Source organism: Psittacula echo (assembly GCF_963264785.1).
Source record: "Psittacula echo genome assembly, chromosome: 10".
Taxonomy (NCBI): Eukaryota; Metazoa; Chordata; class Aves; order Psittaciformes; family Psittacidae; genus Psittacula; species Psittacula echo.
In genome coordinates, this window is record NC_137741.1 from 10071240 (window position 1) to 10097349 (window position 26110).

Sequence of the window (26110 nt, forward strand, 5' to 3'; positions counted from 1 at the left end):
TAAACAAACCAAACAAACAAAAACCCCAAACCACAACAAGAACACAGTACTTTAATCATCCAAAACTGTCACTGGTTTACAATCTGACAGCATATAGTGCTGATATGCTGAAACACTCAATTCATGTTTCCTCAATGGAAATTTAAATTGAACACTTGCTCCTTTGTAGCTTACAAACAGTATTATTCAAGCTGTAGAGAGAATAAGGCTGTTGCTTTAACATACAACAGTAAATACATAATTGCTTTGGAATATAGGGTATGTTTCCATGCTTAGCTTGGAACCAACAGATTCAGTATATGTGGTCATTTGACTTCTGCATTAAGCCTGAAATATAATCAGGAAGAAAAAAATATCACCTCTTTCAGAAAAAGGAAGACCTTGTGGTTATGATAGCTGGTAACCAAATACCCTTTTGCCCTCATAAATAATGAAGTCATGCACAAGATCTCACTACATTTGATAGCATTACATAGAATCATAGAATGGTTTGGGTTGGAAAGCACCTTAAAGATCATTCAGTTCCAAGCCCCTGCCGTGGGCAGGGATCCCTCACACTGGACCAGGTTGCACATTCACTTTGCTTGTTGAGACTGTTTATGATTCCTAGCTACAGGCTGAATTCCTTCATTTATTCCAATGAGGATACACACTGTAGGCACTAAAGCGATGGCTGTAAGTGGTCCATGCACCATGCCATGTCTTGCAACAATTTGGAGGGCCAAATGCTTCTGGTTGAAAATAAACCAAACTAGTTCTCTATGCCCAGCCTGTCAGATACCTGTCCTGAAAGTGCCAATAAGCAGTCAAATGCTCAGCTTGCTGTCTACAGAGCTAAATTCATTATTAAGGTCTACTACTATCATCTTTGACCAGGCACCTGAGTTGCAGCTTAAAAGCCCTTGCCTTTGACCAGAATATATATCATTAAGCAGCTATCTTTATTTAATAAAGGAAGGGATTTTGTCTATAATTTTCATAATCCATTTTCATTCATTTTCATATTCATTTTCTCCATCTTCAAGCAGATGACTGCCTAACTTTGATAACAATAAATCATCACAGAATCACAATACACAAACAGATTCCACGACCATGCAGCCCTTCAACAAATGAAGGAAGATATTACAGCCTGTTTTTTGACACAAAATGATTATGGTGCCTAGCACATTAAGTAGCACAGCTTTAGGCAACTTGGCACATGACATGCTTTGGCCATGTTTATACAGCACTGCCTGTAAAAAGACACTTAATTTGTGACTTTATGTATACTGTACAAGAACTTGAATTTCAAAAGCTAAACAGTTCTTGAAAATTTACAAAGCCAAAACCAAAAGAAGCCCTTTTTGTTACGAGTCAGATAGTTTGATTGTTTCGACATCATAAATTGTCTTTGGTTTTAACAGAATTAATATTGACTTTCTTTTCAGAGCACACGTTTATTTATAACAAGAGGCTGATTTTGAAATAGGAAAACTGTTCTTCCACAAGTATAAACCAGTTATATAGATGCTCAATGAAGGCACTACGGTTTAAAATTCTCAGTACAGTTGCAGTAAAATTTGAAGTCGCCTCCGGAGTAACATCTGTCTTTAAAGATCCAAAACAAGATTTGCAGCAAATGAGAAGCTGGGCACAGCGTCAGGGAGTTGCCCTGTTAAATTTTTATAGTATATACAACCTGATGCAAAATCCCAGTCCAATGTTTTCTATACATTAAATGCTTACGATCATGTGATAAAAACAGTTGTCAGTTGAATTTTCTGTCCCTGGAAAGATTGTTGAGCAGTCCTAAAGAACATTTTTGTGATCTCATGACAGTGAGCAAACTAGTATAGCACCGACTGACCTGTGCCAAAAAGTCTCTAGGTTTTCATATTATATCAGTCTACTGTGATTATGTACAGAAGTTGAAGTGATTCTTGTTGCCTTATTAGTTTGCTTAGATACAGAACTTTAAATACATCATACTGAGTTGACACTGCATATTGGTTAATTTCTGCATGTCTTACGTAGTGTTTCAACATCAAGACATACGTAGAATAGAAAAATCCTTTCTTAAAAGCGTTACTTCATTGTTTTATTAAAAAAAGGTCAGATTTATATGAAGTACTGATAGCTTAATGCAGCAGCTTGGAGAAAAAAAAAAAAAAAAAAAAGGATTTTTCCATTTGCCAGCGAATTGGAGCAGTGGCTTTACAGTCAGGGGGATTTTTCTGTACAGAATTACGCAGAATTAAAAAAAATGCATGTCCACTACTTCTAGAGAAATTGATACTTACGAATGTGGATAAAGATTTTTAAACAAGGAATATAAACTAAATGTTGATAAACACATGAAATCGATCTAAAACCATATCCAGTTCAGATACAGAGCAAGATACAGTCATGGGATCTCTTGAAAAACACTTTCAGAGTTTAGGTGTAATAGAAAAACTGTTATTTTGCAAGGCACCTACTGTTTTCAATTACTATTTCAAAGCTTCCACTTTTTTATTAGTCTCTCAAATCTCTTGGAAAAAGTCCTTTGCCAATTTATTTTGTTGGGGTTAAAGGGATGTCTCTAATTAGTCACAGTATCAAGAATTAATAGAAAGTAGAATTACAATTGAGATAGCTGTGAAAGATTTCTCTTCAGTGCATGAACAAGGCTGAACAGCTCTACACAATGAGACTAACTGTTGTGTGAAGAATCCCTTATCACTAATGCATTGTTTCCAAGAATATACACACCCCTCCACGTAAATAAACACCCCCAGATTTTCTAACAAACATTTCAATTGGGTCATTATCTGACTAGTGACTCTGAGTGTGCCATTCTTTGACTACAGACAATTATAACATTGATTTGCAATTACACTTTTTGTAGAAAGCACAGCGAAAGTCTTGAAACACAAAAAGTTCTTTAAAAAACCCAATGGTACAGAAACCGGTGCAGCTACTGTGTCTCAATCTGAAAAACGTGATGCATACCAGCAGATTATTCATATAGCTTTGCTTTAAAAGGAATGGGGTTTCCAGTCTTTTCCCTTCTAACCCAGGTAAATGTAGTCCAACATTGCCAAAGCCCAGAGTGATGACCATGCCTGGACGACCCTTGAAATCTCCACACAGTTCTGACAAGATCTGCTAGATGTCTCCTTCAACCCTCCTCTTGCGAACTGTAATGAGAGAGAAAAAGGGTTTTACCATTTTATCACTATAACTACTTTTCATATTTCTACAACACGAACAGTTGCCACATAAAGCTGGTAATTAGCACAGTGTTATCCATCGTTTTAAGCTTATGCTTTAGCAGTGCTTATTGCCTTATTCATGAACAGCTTCAAATACTTGTGAGGAGAGACGTGGGAAACAACCATTTTGTTTGGTAAGCAGATTTAACCTTCACTCTTCTTATACGTTGCAGTTTTCTCACTGAAATTTACATGGCTTCAAAAGAAACAGTACAAGAGTTTCACAGTGCATCTAATATGATTTATACACATCACAAAAAAAGTTACATTCAATAGCCTAAAACATTCCATTTGTTAATAAAAATATTCAATTGTCAAAAAATGCAAGTGACAGATTTATGAATAAAATCACTAAAAGCTCACATGCTTTTTAGACTTAAGAATATGCAAGATTGACTGAATGACTGGAGTTTTGCTTACTATTTGTAGTGTTTTTAATTGATATTTTATTTCCCCCCCATCAAATTGTGTTTTCCTTTTCTGTGAAGACATGAGGCTAAATGTCTTCAAAATTATACAGGGCATCTCCATTGATCTCCGTTAGCAAGCACATCTATACATGAAGTGATTCTGTTTTCAAATCCACTCATTGGAAATTATGTGGTTTTACAGATATTTGCAACTTGAGTTGATCTTTACCTTCAGATCAAAATAACAGAGGCAAAACTCTTTCGTTTAGCCTCCCCTTTCCTGTCTCAAGAAATGCTTTAGATACAGTTTAAGAAAACAATCAAAATAAAATCTTGCTAGAACGTTACTCTTTACAAAGCCAATGTATTGCTCACTTTGAGAATAACCCATAGACTTATCACAGAATCAGAGACTGGTTTGGGTTGGAAGGGACCCTAAAGCTCATCCAGTTCCAAACCCCTGCCACTGGCAGAGACAACTTCCACTACACCAGGTTGCTCCAGGCTCCGTCCAACTTGGCCTTAAACACTGCCAGGGATAGGGCAACCACAGCTTCTCTGGGCAACATGTGCAAGCGCCTCACCACCCTCACAGGGCATCAATTTAAAGCCATTACCTCCATTTGAATCCAAATTATTTCAGTGACAGCAGTTACGCACACCTGCTTCCATCAAATCACAAAAACGGAAGATTTTCTAACCTTCGACTTCTCCAATCATGCAGTTCAAAGCAACACATACACAATCTCAGACAAAGAAAAGGGAAGCAGTACACAGTGTAAGCAAAGGAGAAAGATGATGTAGACTATTTTTTAAAAGAAACATACAAAGACAGAAATGAGATACTTTGAACATCCCAGTTTTCAGCGCTCAGTACCCAACTGGGTATTCAGTGTAACTGTATCTGTAGCTTCAGGGCTGGAGAGATGAAAGGGTATTTGCAGAAACTTTTACTCTCATACTCCAGACTAAGAAAGCAAAGAAAAAAAGGCAAGAGATCAATAGAAACATAGATTTCCAACTGTCAAACACCAAAATAAGAACTAGCAAAGAAAGAAACCTTAGAAGTAGAGCATTATGACAAAAAAATAAGAGTAACTGATTTATAACTTATTTTGAGAGTTATGCAGTGTCCAAGTGTCTTTCTCCTCTCTACATGCACTATTCGTTACTCCTCGTCCATCTCTTTGAGAGCTGTTCTCCCCCACTTTTTTACTTAGAGTGGAAGAAGATCGTTAAACCAAATTCCAGTTTCCTATGTCATTCTCTTTAATGTGTCCCTGAACTACTAGTCCTACTAAACTGGCCCATTTTAGTGGCCCATTTTGATGCTCAGATGTGGAATCCTTATCAGAAAGGATCTAAAGCCAACAGGTTTAATTAAATGGAGTTTTAAAATGCAGTTCTATTTAAATAGATGGACTACATTATCTTCTTGTAATTGAGAGCTTCAAGTATTTGACCTTATTATATGAACTATTTCCATTCATGTGCTATATTACCAACCAATCTTCTGCTGGTCCATTTAGCTAGGATTCTAACAGATGAGCTCCAACGAAACTTACTGCAGCAAATAAAGATGCCACTGCTGCAGTTACCTTTCAGAGAGGCAGGGAAGGTACCTGTGCATGAAGAGAACCATAACAGATGAGATGACCCAGCCCCAGTCTCTGAACATGAGTTCAGTTTTCTTTCTCAAGCAATCCCAAATGAGGCTGAGTGTGCTGGCATGAAAGAGGACATCCTGCACTATTAATTTCAAGTACTGCTTTCGAAGAAATGATGACTTTTATCTCAATAAAACTGATCAAAACTATTATTTTCCCTCTCTTTGCCACATCTCATGTTGAATTTGAATGTTCTTGTTCTAGACTATGCTAAAAATCCTCAACTCATTCACCTGAACACTGTTCAATAAAGTAAAAGAATATCAAGCAGCAATAGAACAGTAGGAATAAAGCACAGGAGAAATCTGAAACTGATCTACTCATATTCTGCTATCCTGGTTATGTCAACAGAAAAGCAGAAAAACCCAGACAGCTGTACCACACACACATTCATTTAATAGTCACTCTGTGCTGACAGGACTTACCGAAATCATTATTTTTTGTGATAGCTGCAGCTGCCCTGGCTCGAGGTCCCTGTTGTGTGAAATGATATCCAAATTTGAGGATCTTCGTGTTTTCTTCAAGCATCTTGGCAATTTCTACTTCTGCAATTGTGCCCAGCTGCTGCCTCTGTTAAAATAAAAGATACACAAAGACAACAGAGCTTATGTATATTCAGCCTAAAAGAGATCAGAATACTTTCGTCATAACAGTCAATAAACACTAAGAGTCATTTTGATTAATCTAAAAGGCAGCAGGTCACAAAATACATCTGTGCGCTTTAAAGCACAAGCAAGCACAGAAGTGACCAGGACTCAACCTCAACAGGATGCTTCTGAGAATCTCACAGACAATAATTCATGGGGTTAAGGTATTTAAAAGCAAAATATTTTGGAGAGTTTATCACAAGCTGCCTTCAATAAATACACAGTCAACTAGGATAGACTGGTTTTGACTACGATATTACCACCACCTCACTTACCTGGTTATCAATTTTGATCTCTGTCAATGTTTCATTGTCTTTCAGTGCATCGACCAGTGCCAAAATTCCAACTCCAGTGATGAAGTTTGATTCTATGTTTAAACTTCTTAATTTTGTGTTTACTCTCAGCATATCTGCAAGAGCCTTTGAGGGCAAGAAAGCATCATTAAACTCTCAAATTCTGCTACAGTACATCATAGCACACAGTGATGACCTTTTCCACTGACTAGCTCAACAGGAGTTAACAAGTCACAAATGCATGGTGCAACTTTGCAAGTTTTCACTTACTGAGACTGAAGTGAGTCTTCAACCAGGCATTATCTACATTCTCCTTTTAAATAGTATTTAGTCAAGAAAGGTCCTTTCTCTTGTGACAAAGTAAAAAGCTACACAGATATAAATAGTCTGAAATTAGCATATTGGATCAATTCCATTTTGTCAGCCTTCACAGTATACAATGAGTAATGCAAGCAGCTAAGTAAAGGCCAAAGAAAGGGTATTAGTCAAGTGAAAGGAGAATTAGATATGGTTAATTTGTAAACAGGAGATCTGACTTTTAAAATGCTTGTGTCTAAAGATTTGGTAGGAAGAGGTAAAACGCAAAGCTATAAGCACAGCACCAGGATGCAGCTAAAAGCACCCTTACGGAAATAGCATATACCTGATCTTATTTCTGAGAAAATAATAAAAGAAGAATAAGTAACTGCTGAGATTTACTTTAGTGAAAACCATAACCTTGAATTTTCTTTTAATATCAAGTCACAATGCAAAAATACTCCGGCAAAATGACACCTGAGAAAAGAAGCCTGTATAGGCTATTACAAATGTTTCAGTTCAACTGAAAGGGACCTTTAATTGACACAAACCAAAGCTCTCTGATATTCATTCAATGAAGTTTTTCAAAATAGTTTTCTTTCTAATATGAAATTAAAACAAATGCAAAGGATTGTCCTGGAAAAATTAGTGATGTTTTCTTACCTCTTTTTTGTAAATATGCTTTTTATTCAACATAGGAAAAACAGGACCAGATGACAAATGCCCAAGTTTCAATTGTGTCAAAATAGATACCTTCACTAATATCATGCTTTACTGCCAAAGCTTTAAGCCAATCTTTGGTAGCAGGGGTATCAAAGAAACAGGTGTTTTACAACTTCCTTCAATTAAAACTCTAGCTAGTAGAAAAAGATTATGAGCTTTTTCAGTTTCAAATGTGCTTCTTTTAAAGTTAATTTTGAATATACTAGTGACTCCTGGAACAAACATTTGGAACTAAACAGGAGAAAAACATGAAGTTAGCAAAATGAAAGATCAGGGAGGAATTGTAAAAAAAGAACTCTCACTCATACATCTGATGCACGGCTGCATGTTAGGCAATTAGCAATCACCAACTTTGATACAACAAAGGTTTGTTAAAGACAGCATACTTTACAGTGTAACAGAATTTAATCATTTTAATCTCTAAATACTTAAACAGGATTCAGCTCAATCCCTCACCATTGTCTTTCCATCCTAACTTCCCTTGCACCCTGCTTAAGCACATTATCAAGAGTACTTACAACAGCAACAGGATCATTGCTTCGGGTGGCCGCAAGGCTGAAATGCTTCACATGCGTGTTGGTTTCTAAGGCTTTTGCAAATTCTTTCAGTGTTGGAATTGGTATGTTCTTGAATTAAAAATAGCATTTCACTCTCTTGAGATACACAAGTTTATCCCCTCCCCCCAAGTTCTTCCATTATCTTATTCTCTTTACAGCAAAATGTACTATATTAACTATCAGTGTTCTCCAGTAGTCTCAAGGAAAAGGCTACACATGTAGCAAAGCTATAATTAAGGTATAACAGCTATTAAAGTCACCAATTCTATAAAGCAAACCATCTTTACTACACTGATGCCATTACCATAATGTAAAGGTTGAAAAGTATTTAGCTGACTTGGAACTGTTACTGAGCAAAATTTACACGAAAAAACATTCTGCTATCCACATCAAATTAACCTCTCACAAATACAACAGCATTTAGAGCTTTAGAGTGGTGAAGCCATTAGCATTTCATTCTCTGTGTTATTTTAAGTATAATTCCAGAATTTGCCAATGTATAGCTTGATAGCTTTTACAGTGTAGTAGTAACCAAGCTTAAAAGGAATAATTTTAGCTAATTAGGGTAGCAAATTTCTCAGTTTATTATATCAGAGATTTTGTTCTGTTGCCTTTTTAGGCATTTATTTTGGCTATCATGTCTATTGTAAAATATCTTAAACATGTATTTTATTTTCTTTCTTTAGTAAGGGCAACAAATATGCCAGGCTGCTAGTGAGGCTGCAGCTAGCAGCCTGTCACTGCAGTCTGCACTGCAAGTCAGGAGTGCTATAGTTCTGTTTTCTTTCACACAAATATGCAAAACTTTTAGCCATGTTTAAAATCACAATTGTTACACTTGTAAGCAGAAGCTGCTCTAATTACCAACAGCTTTTTTGTACAAGAATCAGAAGGATGTCAGGTACAAGTATCCCTTTGCCTGCAACAGTAGTAACCGAGAACACATTGCTCCTTCAAAGGATAAAGGATTCAAAGAAGTTAATGCCATGATTGTGAACTGCTGGAACCATTGCCAACTTGGCGGCAACAGAAATCTGGGCAGTAAGAAAACCTAAGACTTTAAATACACATTTGGCAAAAGAAACCAAGGTGGCTTATTGGTTTAGCTCTGGGTTTCTGAGATTACACACACACCACAACATTCAACAGAAAGGCTGCTTTACTTAGAACAAACCTAACATACCTTCTTATGAGTGTAAACTGCAAAATTCTCATGCAGAGTTTTGCAGTTTAAAGTCTCTTCTACTGAGCAAAAGCAGCGTATTTACTGCAGACTTCAGGTAATTACCTTAATGTTATTTAGGTTAACTTCAACAAGACGAGAATCATTATCTTTAATCCTTTGCAGTGTCTCCTCTACATTTGTGGGATTTGGTGGCTCATCAAAAACAGGCAACATTTTTTCACCTTTTACTATATCTGAAAAGTAAGGCATTTAATTGTAATCAAACAGGTCACATCCTTCACTAGGAATAAATGCTACACATAGTAAATATTTTCTACTAGATGATCTTAAGGTCCTTTCCAACCCTAACTATTCGATGATTCTATGATCATCAGTCTTTATATCTCTCCCCACCCAAAAAGCATACCATCTCTCCTGACCATATTTTCATAAAGTTCAACTCTTTTCCAAAGGCCCTCACAACCTTCCCGCTTTCCTTCCACACCAGAAAGCATATAGGAGTTGAATTACAAACACAAACATGAAACCTAAAACCCAACACACACAAATGCATGTTTATGCCTGCTTTTATCCCCCAAAAGTGACTTAAAATCAGACTAGATTGCAGCGTACGTATATTTTAATTTCACTCTTGCCAGAACTCAACGAGCAATATTACAGACACACACATTTCCAACTCAAGACTGAATAGGCTAAAGAATACTAGTGCAACAGAAAAGAGTTAATGCTATAGTAACTGTCTGTAGTACAAAGAACTCATTTATCTAGCACTTGTGTACACACTTACCTGAGAAGCTGTCTTTGTCAACCCCATTACGGCTTCCTACCACATCACAGAGCTCATAGTTTGTTATCAAGTGGGACATTCCCAGTATAGCTGTAAAAGGATAAAAAGAAAATCAAATAAAACAATTTTGCTGTTTCTGACTAATTCAGCTCAGGTTCAGAGTTCCTTTAATACCAACTGGTGTTTGTAAAACACCCCGTCATCAGTACAATAAGCCATTCAATCTCTTAATCATTTAAAGAAAAGTAGAAATAAAATAATTAATTGCAGACTTTTAAGCTGTCTTTCACATCTTAGATTTGACCTCACCAGGGTCAAGCATCAAAGTTAAAAGTGCAGCTCAGTCACAAAATTATTGACTTAAGCTTCAGGAATACACGTACGTGTATTCCTAAAGCAGCATGTTCTTACATGCAAAAAAAAGTAGTACCATACACAAGAAACCCCAGCCAGTCTGAGGAACGAACTTAAAGGGGTTGAGTTTGAAAATCAGGCATCTTTTGCAGGCCAAAATAATTTACCTTCCTACAAATTATCACGAAGCAACAACGTTGATACACTACAAGCAAACTGGCATATAACATGATCTAGTTTATATCACAAATACAACTTCCTCTAGTCACATTTCAAATAACAAATACACAAACATATTTATTGTAGATCTTTCCTGTCTAAATACACACCAGCCCATTCATATTTCAAGAACAACTAACCTGCAAGGTCACCTAATTCTGTGTCTGTGGCACTGGTCAAGGCTTCCTCCAGTTCTGGATCAAGAGTGAATTTTTCTTCTGTGTAAGACTGTACAGGCTTCTGCTTGGGGATAAATATTTTCCCTGGAGTTCAGAAAATGAGAAGTCTGATGTTATTTCATATTCTAGACTTACTCATCTTTATTCTTTTCTGTACTTAAGGAATATATATTACATGAATCCTAAGAGCACCAAGGACAACATAAAGGAATGAGGTTTCTTTGAAAGTCAGATATGGGGAAAAAACATAAACAGGACATAATCATTTGTTTCTTCCCTAAGGATTAGAAAGTATATATAAGCCTCCTTTATATATTTCAAACAGCCTAGAAAAAGTGCCTATAAGGAAAATTTAGTATCACTAGAGGATGAGGACCAGTATCCTCTCAAGGGAGAAAGGGACCCAGGCAGAACTGTAATCTGAATGTGTCAGAGACAGCATATCAAAAGCCATGATCTGAAACCATGGACCTGAGTATTCACTGCAGTTTTATTCACTGCATACATGGCATTTCTGATTTCAGATGTTAACTCAATTTTTAAGTAGAAAAGGGAGATGCCTGAGCTGCCTGAGAAAACCACAGTAGTGAACAGCACAAAACAGGGTAACAGATTACTCTGCCAATGGCACTATTTTCTAAAATGATAGTTAGAAAGGTCACAGAAGATTCAATGGAAAAAGGAGCAGTGGTAATACCACATTCTGCACCAACCTTGCTGTCACTAAGGACAGGTAATGGGAAAAGTTATTCCAGGAGACATGCTAACTACACAGACCTCTATTTATAGTGCATAATTCTTCATACATCACAGTGCATATATCTTCAGCTGAAAAGTTAGGGTAAGAAATCAGAATATGAGAAAGCTATTCTAACAGTTATATTCTGAACCAGTTCAGATTGGAATGATTTAGCATTGGCCTTTCAGAACTAAGTCTGCCACTGGTTAAGAACCCAGGAGAGGTAAGGGGTGCTTAGGTCCAGGGCAAATTAACATGATACTGTATTGTATGAGAGAACAAAAGCGATGCATTTGATAAAAGTATTTCCCAACTAGAAAACTGTGACTCTCATCTTCACCATTACTCAAAGTTTTTCAAGCTTTCCAAGTTGCCTGAGCTATCAGCAAACAGAGCTGTGGGAAAGGGGCTCCAACTGTTGTTATTTATTTCCTGGGGTAGGAAGTGGTGTTGATAATCTTCCTATGAAGTCTCAGTGCTAATCCAGGAACCCACCCTTTGTCATAATCATAGCTAAAAAACATTTCCACACACAAATCACTCTAGCTCATCCCAATTACAGAGTGAAAACCCACCATGCACCAGAATCAGCTGGCCAGAAGCCGAAGATTTTTTTTAACTTGAACTGCATGCAAGCATATCTTGTTACATGTTTGGACTGAGACTAAGTTTAGCATTTTTAAATACCTCCTCGTGACAAGAAGCTTTATAGGGATATTTCAGTTTCATTTCTGGGAAATTCCAACAAAGCAGGATTTTGGTTTCACCACTTGTGGAAAGCAATGCCTGAAGTCAGGTCCTGAGTCCAGAGCAGACACAAAACCCATAAAAGCATAACAAAACTCATCCACCTTTTCTCTCTCTCCAAATTCCCATCCTAGATTACAATAGTTTGTAGTTCATTTTCTTTTTAAAGGAACTTAATGAATGACCACTAGCACAGATTACAAAGAAGCATTATCAGTTTTTTCCCTGACAACACAATCTGATGATGAAGATCTGTTGCTAGCAACACAGTATTTTTGTTCCTGGGTTGTTATCTCTTCGGAAGGCTGTGTAAATGGTCATTATCCATAGTCAGAAGCAGAAAATAAATCTCCTTACATAACTGTATTGACTACAAACAGCAGCTGAAAGCAGCTGACATGCATTACCACCCACACCTCTGGTTTGATGGACAGTGCAAAAGTAACTATGGTTGTGGTGAATCAGGAAGAAGAAATTATTTATGAAGGAAAGAGTCATAAACTGCAGGCTTCAGTAACAAATGCTGACGATTATTCTGCTATAATTGATGACACAGTACATTTGTACCTCCACTGTACCACCACCACCTGATGGGGAAGCAATAACTTTCAACTTGTAATTTTCAGAAGAGAGATGAGTGCTTGATGAGGTTTTCATTAAGCCATGAAACACTCTGAACAGCATATACATGATCTAAAGCCTCTCATTAGCTATGCTTGTGTTGTTTCCCCTCAGTAATACAGGAAGCAAAAAAGTGAGGATTTCAGACTAAGAGGAGAGACAAGTGTGATGTGAGCACCTGAGCCTTCTTTCATGTCATCCTTTACCAGCAGGCTGCAAGTGGGAGAAGGAAACTGATCTCAGTTAAAAGCAACTTCGTTAAAATTTATTTCAACCTATATGAGCCTTTTGTCTGGTTCATCACAGTACTCACAACAAACAGCTGCTTTTCCTGGTGTTACTTTACGTAATTCTTCAATACATAGGTTAGGAACTTCTGGTTCCAAACATTTCCTTCAAAAGACAGAACTTACCCATACATGCCTGACTCATAAGATAACCTAAAGAGGCACAAGCATACCCAGTTTTTATTAAAGCAAAAATGTTAAGAGCCACTCCCCTCCAGAAACTTTCATTGCAGCCAACTGCAGTCACATGAAGTGGGTCAGGAGCAGTATTTGTTACAAAACAGGTCGCACCCTTGTGTATATAATGTCTCATTCATTGGCTTCATCTCATCCTTACCCAGAGTTCAGAGGTTTACCATGCACATAGAACAGCAAGTCCTTCCTCACTCCCCACTTCTAGTAACATACCTCAGAAAAAGATAAGACCCCTGTGTCTCTGGGGCCAATGATCTAATTCCAGGCCTGCTGCCAAGACAGTTTAGCAATTCCCTTCCCTAATGCAAGGTTTAAAAAACCCCACAGACTATACATCTGTGCAACCCATAAGCTGAATAGCTTTCCTGGCCCTTGAGTGGAACATTTCCAAATAGCAGGGATTTGATCACATAAAGGAACAAGACATCATCCTCCTTTTCAGCCAACAAGGATACTGCAAAGATTAAGCAATACAACATAAAGAGGCAAATTTCAGAGTTGTTCACATATTTTTGGTAGTAACTATATATTCAGGTCTTCTATGCCTTTACCTAAGGAGTTAAATGGCACACATCCCAGGATTAATTCACAGACCTTCTTTGCTGCAGAATGAACTTCCAAGTTCCACAAAATCGTATTGCTTAAAAGGCAGAAATGTTGAATGATGTCTGTTGAAGTGCCCATGATATTTCATACACAGACTCACAGTATCTAAGGTGGGACTCAAAATCCTGCAGGAATCATGTCCACTCAGTGAGGCCATGCACTGCATACACTGGTGCTATCCTCACATACCCCACAGTCCTACCCCCAAGCTGTTAGACAGCAAGTGACCTCAACCTGCAGATCAGAAGAACATCCAAAATCCACTTTGCAGTAGTCTGTTTGCAGAAAAGGCATCAAGTGTCACCTGAGGACGACTGAATACAAACTTGTCTCATCACTGACTTCATGAAGAGTGAGCAACATCTGATATACTCCTTACATCTTATGTTCCTTAAAGTTTCATCAATCCAGAAATTGATCACCAACTTTTACCATGTGACAGACTTAGGTTCATCCATTCACTTCTAAGCACAATTTAATAGTATTATTTTTTTAATCCACTTACAAGTGACTTCCTCAGTGTCTTATTGTAGAAACTGCTGTACTCATATCTGATTACAGAGCACATAGCAGTGAGTTAGAAAACTGTTTTACATTAAGGCTACAATATCACATGCTATTTTGTTCTAGTGGTCTTGTATGGAGAACGTCAATTCGCCAAATTGTTTCTCCAAAGCTCCTATAGGGTATTAGCTTCCGTTTAAACATGTAACACACTTCCTTTAAAGATAAATGATAGAAAGGCAAACAGAACACAGCATCACAAATCCTACTGCAACAGAAGCAAATGGTGATCTACAGCAACAACTGAGAAGGGCAGCAACGAAAGAGCTCTAGCCAAGTGACTACAGTTTCAGCCTAACAATAGCCTGGGTGACAGAGCCAGGAAAAAACCCAAAACAAAACACCAAAACAAAAACATTAAAGAGGAAGTTATATCAAATGCAAATCTACACAGACAAACATACTCTGGCAGGAATGCAGAGGGCGAGTTGGAAGAGAAAGCCACAATTAGGAGAGTGCAAAGGCTAGAAACGCAAAGCATTCTTGCACTATGCAGCACAAAGTACATTACTGATGTTAGGTATGTTTTTATCTTGGGTACAATAATCCTCATCTTCTGCTGTGCCAAGAGAAGTGAGAAGCATTGGTCAGACACAGACAGAAATGTGGAACACACTTGAGGGCAACAGCCTCCAGCACTGAAGCCTCATTTCACTGTTTAGATGACAGATCCTTGTCCTTGCACTATGCCTTGTAAAATCTTTATGACATACTTACACACACAGATTGAGACAAAGCTGGTTTTGTTGAAATTATTACCACATTGCTCTCATGAATCTCTGGAACAATGCTTTACTGTATGTTTCAACACTTAATTGGAACAGAATGTGACTTAAGTCATTAAATTGTGTTTAAAAACAAAGTATGATTTTAAGAATGCTTTTAGGAACAAAATCAGGCAGTGGAAAAATGCAACAGAACACAATTTAGGGACTGTTAAACTTTACATTTCTTTAGCACTGTTCATCTCACCGTATCAGGACACTTTACATTATTTCACATCTACATTTCATAGCACAGAGCAAAAAGAGTTCCAAAGACTTGGAGAAATCACATCATCTACCAGTGAAAGATGATGCAACACTGTTTTAATAAAGCATTACCTCAAAATGAGGTACTTGGGACAACTGGAAGAGAAGATTTTCCTTTACACTGTAGTAGGGAAACAAGATTACCAGAATCATTAGCAATCCAGGGTAAGCTTCTTTGATAAACCTGCAGGCCAAATTGCCACATGAAACATTTTAGAAGAATCAGAAAAGGAAAGAAGAGATTTTTTCCCTTCTTGCTCCGTAAAATAATTAGACCAGGTTAGAGCAATGAGACCACCTAGGCACATACAAATATTTTAGCAGAGCCTGACCTACAAAAATGGCACTAAAAAACCAGCTGCAACTCCAGTCCATCTCTTTCTCCCCAAAACTTACAAATCTGAAGGTTACAGTTGTCAGTTTTCTTCCACATTTTTAGTTTTAATGAAAGTAAGAATTTCATTTTTCATATAATTTCTCCCTTCTTCTGTGGTACTAAAACTTTATAGTAGAAAATGTTATTAAATAGTGAGGGGTTTCTTAAAGATATGGGAAGTTTTGCTAACTGAACTGGTATGAGATATTGCAACATACAGGCAGACTGCTATTTAGTATATTACATAAAGGAAATGACACTTGATCTTTCTTAACCAAGATCTGCATTACAGCTGGACCCTTCTGTTTTTCTACATGATTCACACAGGTTTTATTTACCCAAATAGTTTTCCATGTGCATGTGTACATAAGCAGAGTTTAAAGAACCACCTATCTGAATGAAGCATTAGCACTCAGTAGAATACAAAGTACTAACTAGAGCAAATCCTCCATGCCCACCGTCACAGCCTGAAGGAATATTTAATTCACTATATTCAATATACTGCATTATCCCAAACTCAGTTACTCTTACAGATCCAGGCAGCAAACTCCTATTCTCCTATAAGCAAAGGAGTGTCAAAAGTTACCTTCCAATGGAAGCAGTGTAAACTACACAAATAAGGCAAAACACAGTGTATTAAGGAAGTAGTACATCACATAGAGTGCAGCACATTCAAGTCACAATCTCTCTATTACTTCAAGGGAAAGAAAAAGATCAACATTGTCAAGAAACAGCCATCTGGTACAGGCAAGAGAAAAATACAAATATCCTAAACAAAACTTGCATGGGATATTCACCACCATCACAATCATCCATACAAACTCAGTAGATGAATGCTGAAGTCTAAAATAAAGTGATTCACACAGACAATTATGTAAAGGGTTTCAAACCCTTAAGGAGAGAGGAGCCTGTTCACCTTGGGCAGCTGGAATGCAACTTACCAAACAATTTACTGAGGTCTTACTGCAGATGTGCCCTGCTGGTGGGGAAGGTTCAGACAAGCTAGGATTCACAAGCAGTACACAAACACTGTGAAGTGAGAGCTAAAAGTCTCCTCCTATGCCTATGTGCTCCGGACCGGGAGTTTCTGTCCATACCAATAGCGCCATAGTAAGGCACAACAAATTTGGGAACTTTTGCTTTTGGCAGAAGAAAACTAATAAATTATTCTTATATATTTAAGATTCACATTCTTTTATTTTCTCCAGAAAAGGAAAACACTTCCCATCCAAGTCAGCAAGACAACTAGATCCAAAACAAAGATTTAAAATCCCATGCTTTAATAATGGGTCTGCTCATTGGGTCACTGTTTCCATGGTTTTTAGACCACAAACCACTGCCAGATTTCAAAGCTGCTTGCAATGTTAACTATGTAATTAGTTAGTAATAACTATGCAATCTTATTAGACCTCTCAGTAAAGATACTAGAAGAACAACATGACTGCATACACCACTTGCATGGCCTTGTCAGCCTACAATGTCTTTGAACATTATCATCTACAACATCATCATTATACTGCTATTTTTTAAATTCAGCATGTTGCAAATGTTACTGTCTGTACTCAGCTCCACAGGGCATAAACCACAGGCACAACAACAGCATTTGTTATTAATATCGCAAATCAGGGGTAGCTCTTACTTTGAGGATACCACCCCATCAGAGCTTTACCATCTGATAAAATCTTTGAGCCTTGTCTCCTTCCTGTGCTAGACACAAACAGCACAGCAGCACCAGCGTCACAACTGCCTGAACAGGAAGCATCCCGCCTCTGCACGCTAGCACTCGCTTGGAAACACCACCAGTTAAAAAGCATGAGAGCTGCCAGTGCTTCAGTAAACTCTGGTTCACAGCAGTTCTGGCTAGTCCACTTCAGAGATTTTATAACCACCCACACCAACCGGAAAGGGTGGCGTTACCTTTCTTTTCTCTTGTAAAAGGCACATAGTCTTCCCTGTCTTTGTGTTCAAGAGCCTGCTTCTCTAAGTATGCCAGGAGCCGTTCCCTGTCAAAGGGACCTGAAGCCTTTTTAGCAGTCTGGTCTTTCTGTCGGAAGCCTGCAGGCAGCAATGCATTCTGCAAAACAAAATGGAGCATATAAAGTACAGCTTAGAAAGTCTGAGCGAACACCTGCTTAGTTTCATTTCCCTCTTCTTTCTCCCTGTCCCCAAGGTTCAGACTTGACACATCATCCTTTTTAGTCAATCTTTGATCCCTTGCCAACTTCCTTGTTTTGGGGGGCAGGAGAAGGACACAAGATAATCTGTTCTTTAGATACCTAGAATATATTTAAAAATAGAGCACACTGGACTCTGAAGAGGACTGAAGCAATACTTTAAGTACAAGAGCTCCCAGCGCTAGACTTACTAGGTAATTTGCAGTTATTTTCTAGAATAAATACTGTTTAAACGAGTAGTAGTAAATAAACTCAACTATTTACAGCTTAGACATTCAGCAAGAGACTGCTCCCTCCACCTCTTACATCCATGTGTTTCTGAGTCTTCAAAACAGCTGCCTGTACTGTTGTATGACATTTAACACAGGGTATTCCTACTTTTGACATGATTCAAGGTAGGGTGGTTCATTTTGCCATCATCAAAGTATTTCAGCTAAAAAAAATGCCCGAAACAAACAAAACAAAAACAACAACAATAACAAAAACCCACAACCAACAACAAAAAATGGAGGATATTAGTATGGAAAGAGTGGGATATTTTGAAATTCAGATTGTCATAAAGGATAACCAATCACTTTTGCCAGTTCTTCTTTGTTAAAATGTCTAGGAAGCCAAAGCCAATTAAAGTATCATGAGTATTTTGCAGTGCAACAAAATAGGTGATCATAATATTCTTAAATGACACCCAAACATCCAGATTAAACTTAATCTTGGTACTATTAAAGCAAGAACAGACAATCAGAAAGTGAGAACACAAGTCTTGGAATCTGACATTAGCTGCAGTATCAGCAGAGGACATAGGCCTTCATAACAGAGGGCTAAAATGTTCGTTATTCAATACCCCATGCCAACATAATAACTCAGGAGCTGAGCAATTATTTGCCTCCTCTTTGCAAAGTCAGCACCAGGACAGGAATACATTGAGATTACCAGATACCAGACCAGGAATCTCTAGAAGAGGTTAGCACCCTCCCTCTCCCATCAAACTCTAACAGTGGAAGCAACAAAACAAAATAGATGCAGAAGGGCTGTTTACCAGACAACACTGGAAGCAGAAAAGTTAAACAGGCCTTTCTCAATAAACTGTCTTTCCAAGAACACAAGTCAAAGCAATTTTTATTATAAATACATCCCAGAAAGCTCCTCCTGACAATTCCTTCTTCCATTTTCCTCTACTGCAGTTGCATTCACTTTGAAAACAGGAAATAAACAGTTGAAACATTATATACACAAATGTATCTGTAAATAAGATCATGAGCAGACTAGGAAATAACTGTCCAAAAGTACAAGTAAAAAAAGTCTCAACTTATTTCAGACTACTTTCTAAACAAATGAAAAAATAAAACTTCTCTTGGCTAATATCTACCTCAGGGTCAAGATCATCCAAAACTGTTTCCAATTGTTTCAGTTCTTCTTCTGAAAGTTTGCCAAGAATTTCATCCTCATCGAGATCTTTGTACTTGTCCAAGTCCTTTCGAAATGGGAGTGTCATGACTCGAGCAGTAGCAAGTTGCTCTAACACTTTAAAACCAAGTCTTATTCTTCACCAGATCTATAAAAGAAGAAAAGTTTTTAAAAGAAGCAACAGTAATTAAGGTAAATATCCTAAGTACAAAGCACCTTCAACCTCCAAATACATCTCTGAAAGGAAAGCTTTTTCATTCAGTATTGACATCTACCTGTTACTCTACAACAAACAAAGAGCACTCGGAAGCTGTCTACACCTTGCCACTTCACTGACAAGAATCCTGTCCTGCAGTGCCCTTTTCCATCAGTAGCTAAGCTAATATATATTTTCAGATGAATGCCAGACCCAGTTTTCTCAATGAGAACACCAAGGCCACAATTCCCACAAAGCTGGGCAGGCTGCAGGGCAGGATGGAGTAAATGGCAACTATACCTAGTATTTATGAGTCCATCTTAATGTCACTGTTCTTTTACAGATATTGCAGTCAAAAGGAGAGCTAAGATGCTTTACATTTATTGTTGCTGCTGCTGTTGAAGAGCAGTAAAGGAGAACTTCACTACAAACAAGCTAATTGTTTATTACTGACTCATATCCCCATGTGTTACCTACAGAGGGAACAAAGGAAGTTTGCCTCCAAGTTAATTATAGCACTGCCATTGAAATAACATTGTTTTGTCCAAGGAAAATTAAAACACCTTGATGAAAGGCTTACGGAATACAGCTCCAAAGTAGCAGCACTCCAGGCAGTCCTACAAACACATACACCCCATTAAAAAATTAAACATACAGACTGCTCACTAAATAGTATACTTGGAGGAAACTGGGGTTCTTCAAAAGATGTCCAGCCTATATAGTACTTCTTACAGACAGGGAGAGCACAGGGAACCTTTCTTCTAACAGTCACAATTTTTGAGCATTTGGCTTGCAAAAACAAAGAGCTGATCACAACAGGGCTGAATCTGACAAGTTGGTTTCTCTCAATTTTCTGTAAGAAGTTCTGGGATTTTCCTCTTGTTCTGCCAAATTCTTGCTTCAAGTTGAGCACATGCACAAAAAAGGTAACTTGAATGTCTCTTTGTAAGTGAGCAAGAGTGTCCACAATGTATATGGGGAGCAAAATCTAGATCCATACATTCAGGCTTATTAGCTTTCCTAACCCCCTATAGAAATACTCAACACAGATCAGACATGCAGCAAACAATGTGTTCTCCAATGGCCCACATTCCAGTTTACATGCTTGCACCATGTGTACTTACTGCATTAGTTCAAACTTGCACTTACACTGTATGTCAAAACCAGATCAATTTAAAGTTATTGCCTCTCACGTAAAAGAAGGGGCATATATACATACTATACCATGGAATCCTCCTTACAGGATTCCTTCACCTCAGTTGTTTATATCAAGAAAGGTCTCTGTGGCAGTCACAGTTACACTCAGTGATATTTTAGTTCAGAGACACTGAACAGACACAAGCACATAAAGGCCCATCCACACCATTCAGTCAAGTTTACTTGTAAAGTAAATATGGCTTTAACAATTGCTTTTGCAAGAACAGTAAATTTTCAGTTCCTACCAACATCTACAGCAGAATAAGGAATAGATTTACAGCTATTTCCAGGATGTCTGTTTTTAAAAAGTATTACTGATATTAACACAGCAGCTTACTCGTAAACCACGGTTGACATTGATAGGACTCAATTCCAAAACTGAACTACCAACTTTAGTAAAGTTCCCTCAAGCATCATAAAAACCATGAGGAATCCTCAATTTCATGGTATATTATGTCAAATAGAAGTGTCTGGCCTCCTCTGAACTACACCCAATAAAGTTGAAAGAGCTTGGACCTTTTGCAAGAGGCCACACAGCTGTGAACGTCCAAGTTTAATGGATGCAGAAAACACAGAGGGTAGCACACCTATGTTTTTCAAACCCATGTTCCAGAGGTAACTAAACGAGTGTCTCCATGGGCTGGCATGCCACCTCCTACAGCTTGCATAGTCTTGTGGTTATTTGTTTCTTCAGGTTCATAGCAGCTGAAGACAATTAGCTGATAGCTGCAGCAGATGCCACACAATCTGCATGCACTCTTCTCATTCCAAGAGCCTTAATGTTTTGCCCTTCCTTACAGTTCAAGCCATTACACGCTATCATAAGAGAAAAACATTTCCTGCAGCCAATTACACATCATTGTTTGTGACCAGGCTGCACCATCTGAATCCTACATCAAGACGCCGCTATTTACCACATTTCTGCATGTCCATTTGCATTCAAATATTAAAAGGTGCAGTTTTAACAGGTAATTATAAAGAACAGAAGAGTTAGCATATTGCAGAATAATCTGAAGGAGAGCAGCACTGCATTACCATGCATTACATTTATGTAGGCTGTATTTACTCTCTATGAATTGCTGTAAAATGCTGTCAGTCACCCAAAATTAATTACCTTTTATTTATTGCATCAGTATGTTTCACATTGGAAAACTACTCATCCTTTATAACACATCAATTAATGTTCAGGTCATAGCCCTTAGTCTCACTTGTGTCTATAATGTGATCAAAGTAGCCATTTCAAATCTGAGCCACGGTGCTCAGACACACACAAAAAAGTGAAAAATAGAGCAGCAAAGCAAAAAAAACCACCAACCTATTTCGGTAGTAACTGAGTCTTCACTTCAGCAAGAGGAAGAGAATCACATGCAGCCTGGCAAATTTAAAGAGTTTTGGCCATATTTTCTAATACCTATCAATCAAAAGTATTTTTTTAAAACATGAAAGCATACTTAATGTGAGACACTTTTAAGAAGTTATGCTGGTGGCACTGAATAGCATGGCTGTACTACAGAGATTCCCTGGTAACAACTTTCAGAAACACTCCCTGCGACAGCAACAACAATACACATGACACTCCAGAAAACATGCTAAAAATCAGGTTTTAAAACATGGTGTCAGGAATTCTCACTGCCTAAAAAGGGCATAAAGACCAGCTGACGCCCTAACCTAATCAAACAAGCCCTTTCACCTCCCATTAAACACATTTGGTACTGTTTGCTTTCCAACACTCACTGCAGCAGAGATACAGGCATAACAAAGTAGAAGTTTTTAGAAGCAGCAGTTTTCCACGTTGCAAATGTTTGTGGCCCATCTCATCACAAAATTGTAGGCAAAACCAAAACCATCAATTTCAGCTTTGCAAATACACTTTCTTGATGAGCAAAGCTAGTTTTCCTCCAAGTATCTTTCTTAGCTTTACCATGAAAACATTCCATATGTTATAAGTCTAAAAGGCTAGTGTCCTTTTTTTCAGATACGTAAACTCCAAGGTAAAGCTCTCTACTCTAGCAACTTCATAGTTGCATAAGAAACATGTAGGGAAATGGAAACAAAGCCATCGCTTCCAATCAATCAAATTTCAATGCTCTATTTGCTAGGCAGAAGTGGAAAAATCAGAAATGAAGATATTCTGCTGGACATCATCAGAGAGACATAAATCTTGTGACTATTCCTTCACCTGAGGAAGCCATGAACAACTGAAGAAATCAGAAGACAGCAGTTAACTTTAGGGCATTTCTTAATTACCTGAATTATCCCCTTGAAAGACTGTCAAGCAGTTTTCACATACCTCTTCTCTACAAGTTAAAGTATTTGCTTTCCTTGTGTGAAAAGGCATTTTTTTAAAACCCAAGATTCTAAAAACAGCTAGATTCCAACTTTCTTTCAAAACTTCATCACCACCCCCAGATTTCTGTTATATTTAAGAACACAAGTTTTGGGGACCCTTCAGCAGGAGTAACCCTTTAGAAATATCTTAGCCACAGGAAACTGGAGTCTTTTTAAAGTCCACCACAAATGGTTTCCATAACTTGGATTTTAAAATAGCAGCGACATGATGAAAAACAAACGGAGCTGGTTCAGGTCAGCATGTCTGCAGAGGTCACTTTAATCAAATTTGTTACTTCAGAGCCTCCTTCCACCCAACCTCTGGGTGAACCTGACCTGGAGCAGGGGGATCCACAGGGCTTTGGCATTTCTGCACCAGCCTGGGCCCACACCATCCCAACTGCTTGGAGAAGCCTAATTTGAGAATTTCCTCAGGGAACCCCTATGATAGCAACAACTTTACTTTCCAGTGCGTGAGATTACACAGAGCTGTATAGAAAGAATGTGCTGCACTTGAAGGAGCTGTCTTTATTTACCAAAGCTAGGAGAAAAATGAGGAAATATAAATATCACCGCAACCCCAGCTGGTTCCTTGGCATGTTTCTGTAATGCCTTACGGTAACTCTGCTGATGCTGCTTTTCTTAGCAGAAGGATCTCAAAAACCCAGCTGAGCCCTCCGAATCTCCAGCCTGGGGCAGGGCACAGCAACCAGATTCTTCTGCCCAGCAATCCCACAGGCATCCCCTAGCCCACAGCCTTGCAGAGCCAGCAGGTGGCAGCTCCTCTTTGCCTACACTTTTTGTCAGGATAAATAGTGTTTTCTGGGCAGCAAGAAATAGCTATTCTGGGCTATTTTCCTACAAAAGCAAGCCCGAGGCTTCTTTCTGTTCAAAGAAACAATTCACTAAGTTTTACACATGACAAACTGAGCTTCCCCAGCTTCACATGTGTCCATAGGGTGACCTAGGGAATGGAGAGGGACAGCTACTGCAGAATAAATGCAAGGACCATGAAGATTGTTCCATGATGAAGGAGACTGGAAAACAGCTGTAATTCCAGTTCCTGACAGCTCCTCCTCTGCGTAAGAGTGCACCGGGAACCAGACAAAGCCCATTCTTTTACATGTCCTGTATACAGCTACAGAGAACTAGGACGCAGCTATCTTGCAGGCAGGGTGCTCTGTGTGATGGCTAAGCTGCCAAGTTGGCATTGTCCCATAAAAACTTATTCCACATGCCTGTTCCTGAAAAACAGTCATCACACTGCAGGGCTGCATGGACATTCCCATCCAGCCCAGGCAATAGCAGAGGGGACAGAGCACGCTTGGCAAGCTGCACGGGGCACAGCACAGAAGAAGCAGCAGCCTTGGCAGCACAAGGAGGCAGCATTCCAGCACACCCATCTCCACAACACTTCCAGGCATGCTCATCAACCTAGCTGCAGGGCAAGTGTTATGATCCCAAATACACACAAGGCTGGGGTAAGCTAAAAATCCCAGGTACCACAGGTACTGCCCGCCCTAAGCAGCTTCTAACAGAAATCCCCATTCCAGTGGCCCATTCCCTCTCCAAACAGGCAGGACAGCACCACTGCATCCGGAGTTACTGGCTGGCCAGGGTAAGGGATATTTTGGCGTTGTTTTTTTTCGGACAATATACCTGTATTTTCCTCAGTAAAAATGTACCGCACATAGACACTGATACACAGCATGTCCTCCCAAAGAAACTACCTACAGGCCTTTCAGTCAAAAGAAGCATCAGGTACGAGCTATTTAAACACCTACAGAAGCATTCAGGTATCTGTATCCACTACAGAGAAGTGGTGAAACTTACAAGCCTTGAAACAGGACAGCAGAAGAAAGTCACTTTATTCCCATTATGTTACTTAGGGAAAATTTCTGAGCAGTAGCCAATTTCAGATTCTCTCCTTGAAAGACAGGCTGTGTTTCAAGCTCTGTACACCTGACACAGGAGCAAAACACAAGTCTTGAGGATGCATTCAATATATTATAACAGATTTAACACACTCAACAACCTCTCCAGAACATCACAGCTTGTGCCTACCTGCGAAGAAACATGTGGGTAGTTTCCAGGGGCTTATACCGAGAGCTTACGTGCAAAGCTCCCGGGAAGTTCAGGGAGCTGGGAGAGCAGAGGCAAACGGCAGCCCCGTGGGGAGCACCCCTTGTCCAGGCCCCTTGGTCTGTGCCGGGGTGCTGCAGAGCAGTAACCCCCCCAGGCACGGGTGCACGGGAAAAGCATTCCTCCGTGGTTCAGTGCCGTGAACTGCGTGCTTTATAAGTTGTACAGAACACATACAGCAAGTTGAGAGAATTACAATAATCAGATCCACAGGCAGAGTTTGCAAACTCACAGCTCTCGAGTCTTACAGCAAAGCTGGGCGCTGGATAAAACCTCACCGACAGCCCTACGTGAGCACCCACCGGCTGACACCACTCGGCCCCTTCCCCTTCCCAAGTCCCGCACCCCTTTCGCGGCCAGCCCAGGAAGCCACAGCTGCCCAGCGCCAAACCCCAGCCCTGCCCTCCCAGCTCCGCGCTAACGAAGCCCGGACCTTCCCGCTCCACAAAACCAGCGGAGGTCCGGGCACCAAAGTGAACCGCTGGGGGCCGGGGCGGGCGGGCGCCGGCCCAGCCCCTCCTTCCTCGTCCCGCCGCAGCTCTCCCGCCGCGCTGTGGCAGCGGGTACAGGGCTGCGCCCGCCGCCGACCACCCGCCCGTACCGTCCCCGGCACCCCGGTGGGGCCCGCCCGGCACAGCCCGTCCAGTCACGGACACCCTCCAGCCCCAACCCGCGGCCGCTCCCCACTCACCCGGGCGGCGGCAGCGACCAACTCTGTCCACCGCGAGCCACCACTCTGCGCCTGCGCGCCTGGAGCATGCCGGGAGCTGTAGTCCGGCCTCAGGGCGGGGCACCGGGCTCCGCGCCTGCGTTCTCGGAGTGGCTCCGCGCCTGCGCAATGTGGGGTGGGCGCGGCTGCTCTTGCTGTGCTATTGCACAGGGAGGGTTTTAGCGTTTAGGGGACTTGAGCGCCACTGTGGAGAGCGTGGGTACGTCCCTGGGAGGTGC

At 39.6% G+C, this 26110-nt stretch overlaps 1 protein-coding gene across 3 annotated transcripts; it reads right to left on the bottom strand.

Annotated features, from left to right (window-relative positions):
- Positions 1 to 90: 90 nt before the first annotated feature.
- On the bottom strand, positions 91 to 25897 carry LOC308225716 (tropomodulin-3-like). Of its 3 annotated transcripts, none has more exons than XM_080626808.1 (10): positions 25854 to 25897; positions 19262 to 19447; positions 17639 to 17795; positions 10517 to 10639; positions 9804 to 9893; positions 9119 to 9249; positions 7792 to 7899; positions 6236 to 6379; positions 5739 to 5883; positions 91 to 3161 (listed from the first exon to the last, which is right to left on the bottom strand). In XM_080626808.1, the coding sequence occupies exons 2-10, from the start codon at positions 19385 to 19387 to the stop codon at positions 3130 to 3132; spliced, it is 1056 nt and encodes a 351-aa protein (XP_080482934.1). In that variant the 5' UTR covers positions 19388 to 19447; positions 25854 to 25897; the 3' UTR covers positions 91 to 3129. The 3 variants fall into 3 exon arrangements, with proteins under 3 accessions (XP_080482934.1, XP_080482935.1, XP_080482936.1); XM_080626809.1 differs by lacking the exon at positions 25854 to 25897 and adding an exon at positions 24854 to 25447; XM_080626810.1 differs by lacking the exon at positions 25854 to 25897 and adding an exon at positions 22008 to 22082.
- Positions 25898 to 26110: the final 213 nt, after the last annotated feature.

Coding starts and splice junctions, on each gene's coding strand:
- LOC308225716 (XM_080626808.1), bottom strand. CDS start 19,387: ATGACACTCCCATTTCGAAAGGACTTGGACAAGTACAAAGATCTCGAT. Junction 9,894..10,516: donor AGAATTAGGTGACCTTGCAG/GTTAGTTGTTCT, acceptor ATCCTTTTACAG/CTATACTGGGAATGTCCCAC. Junction 7,900..9,118: donor TTAACCTAAATAACATTAAG/GTAATTACCTGA, acceptor TTTTAATTCAAG/AACATACCAATTCCAACACT.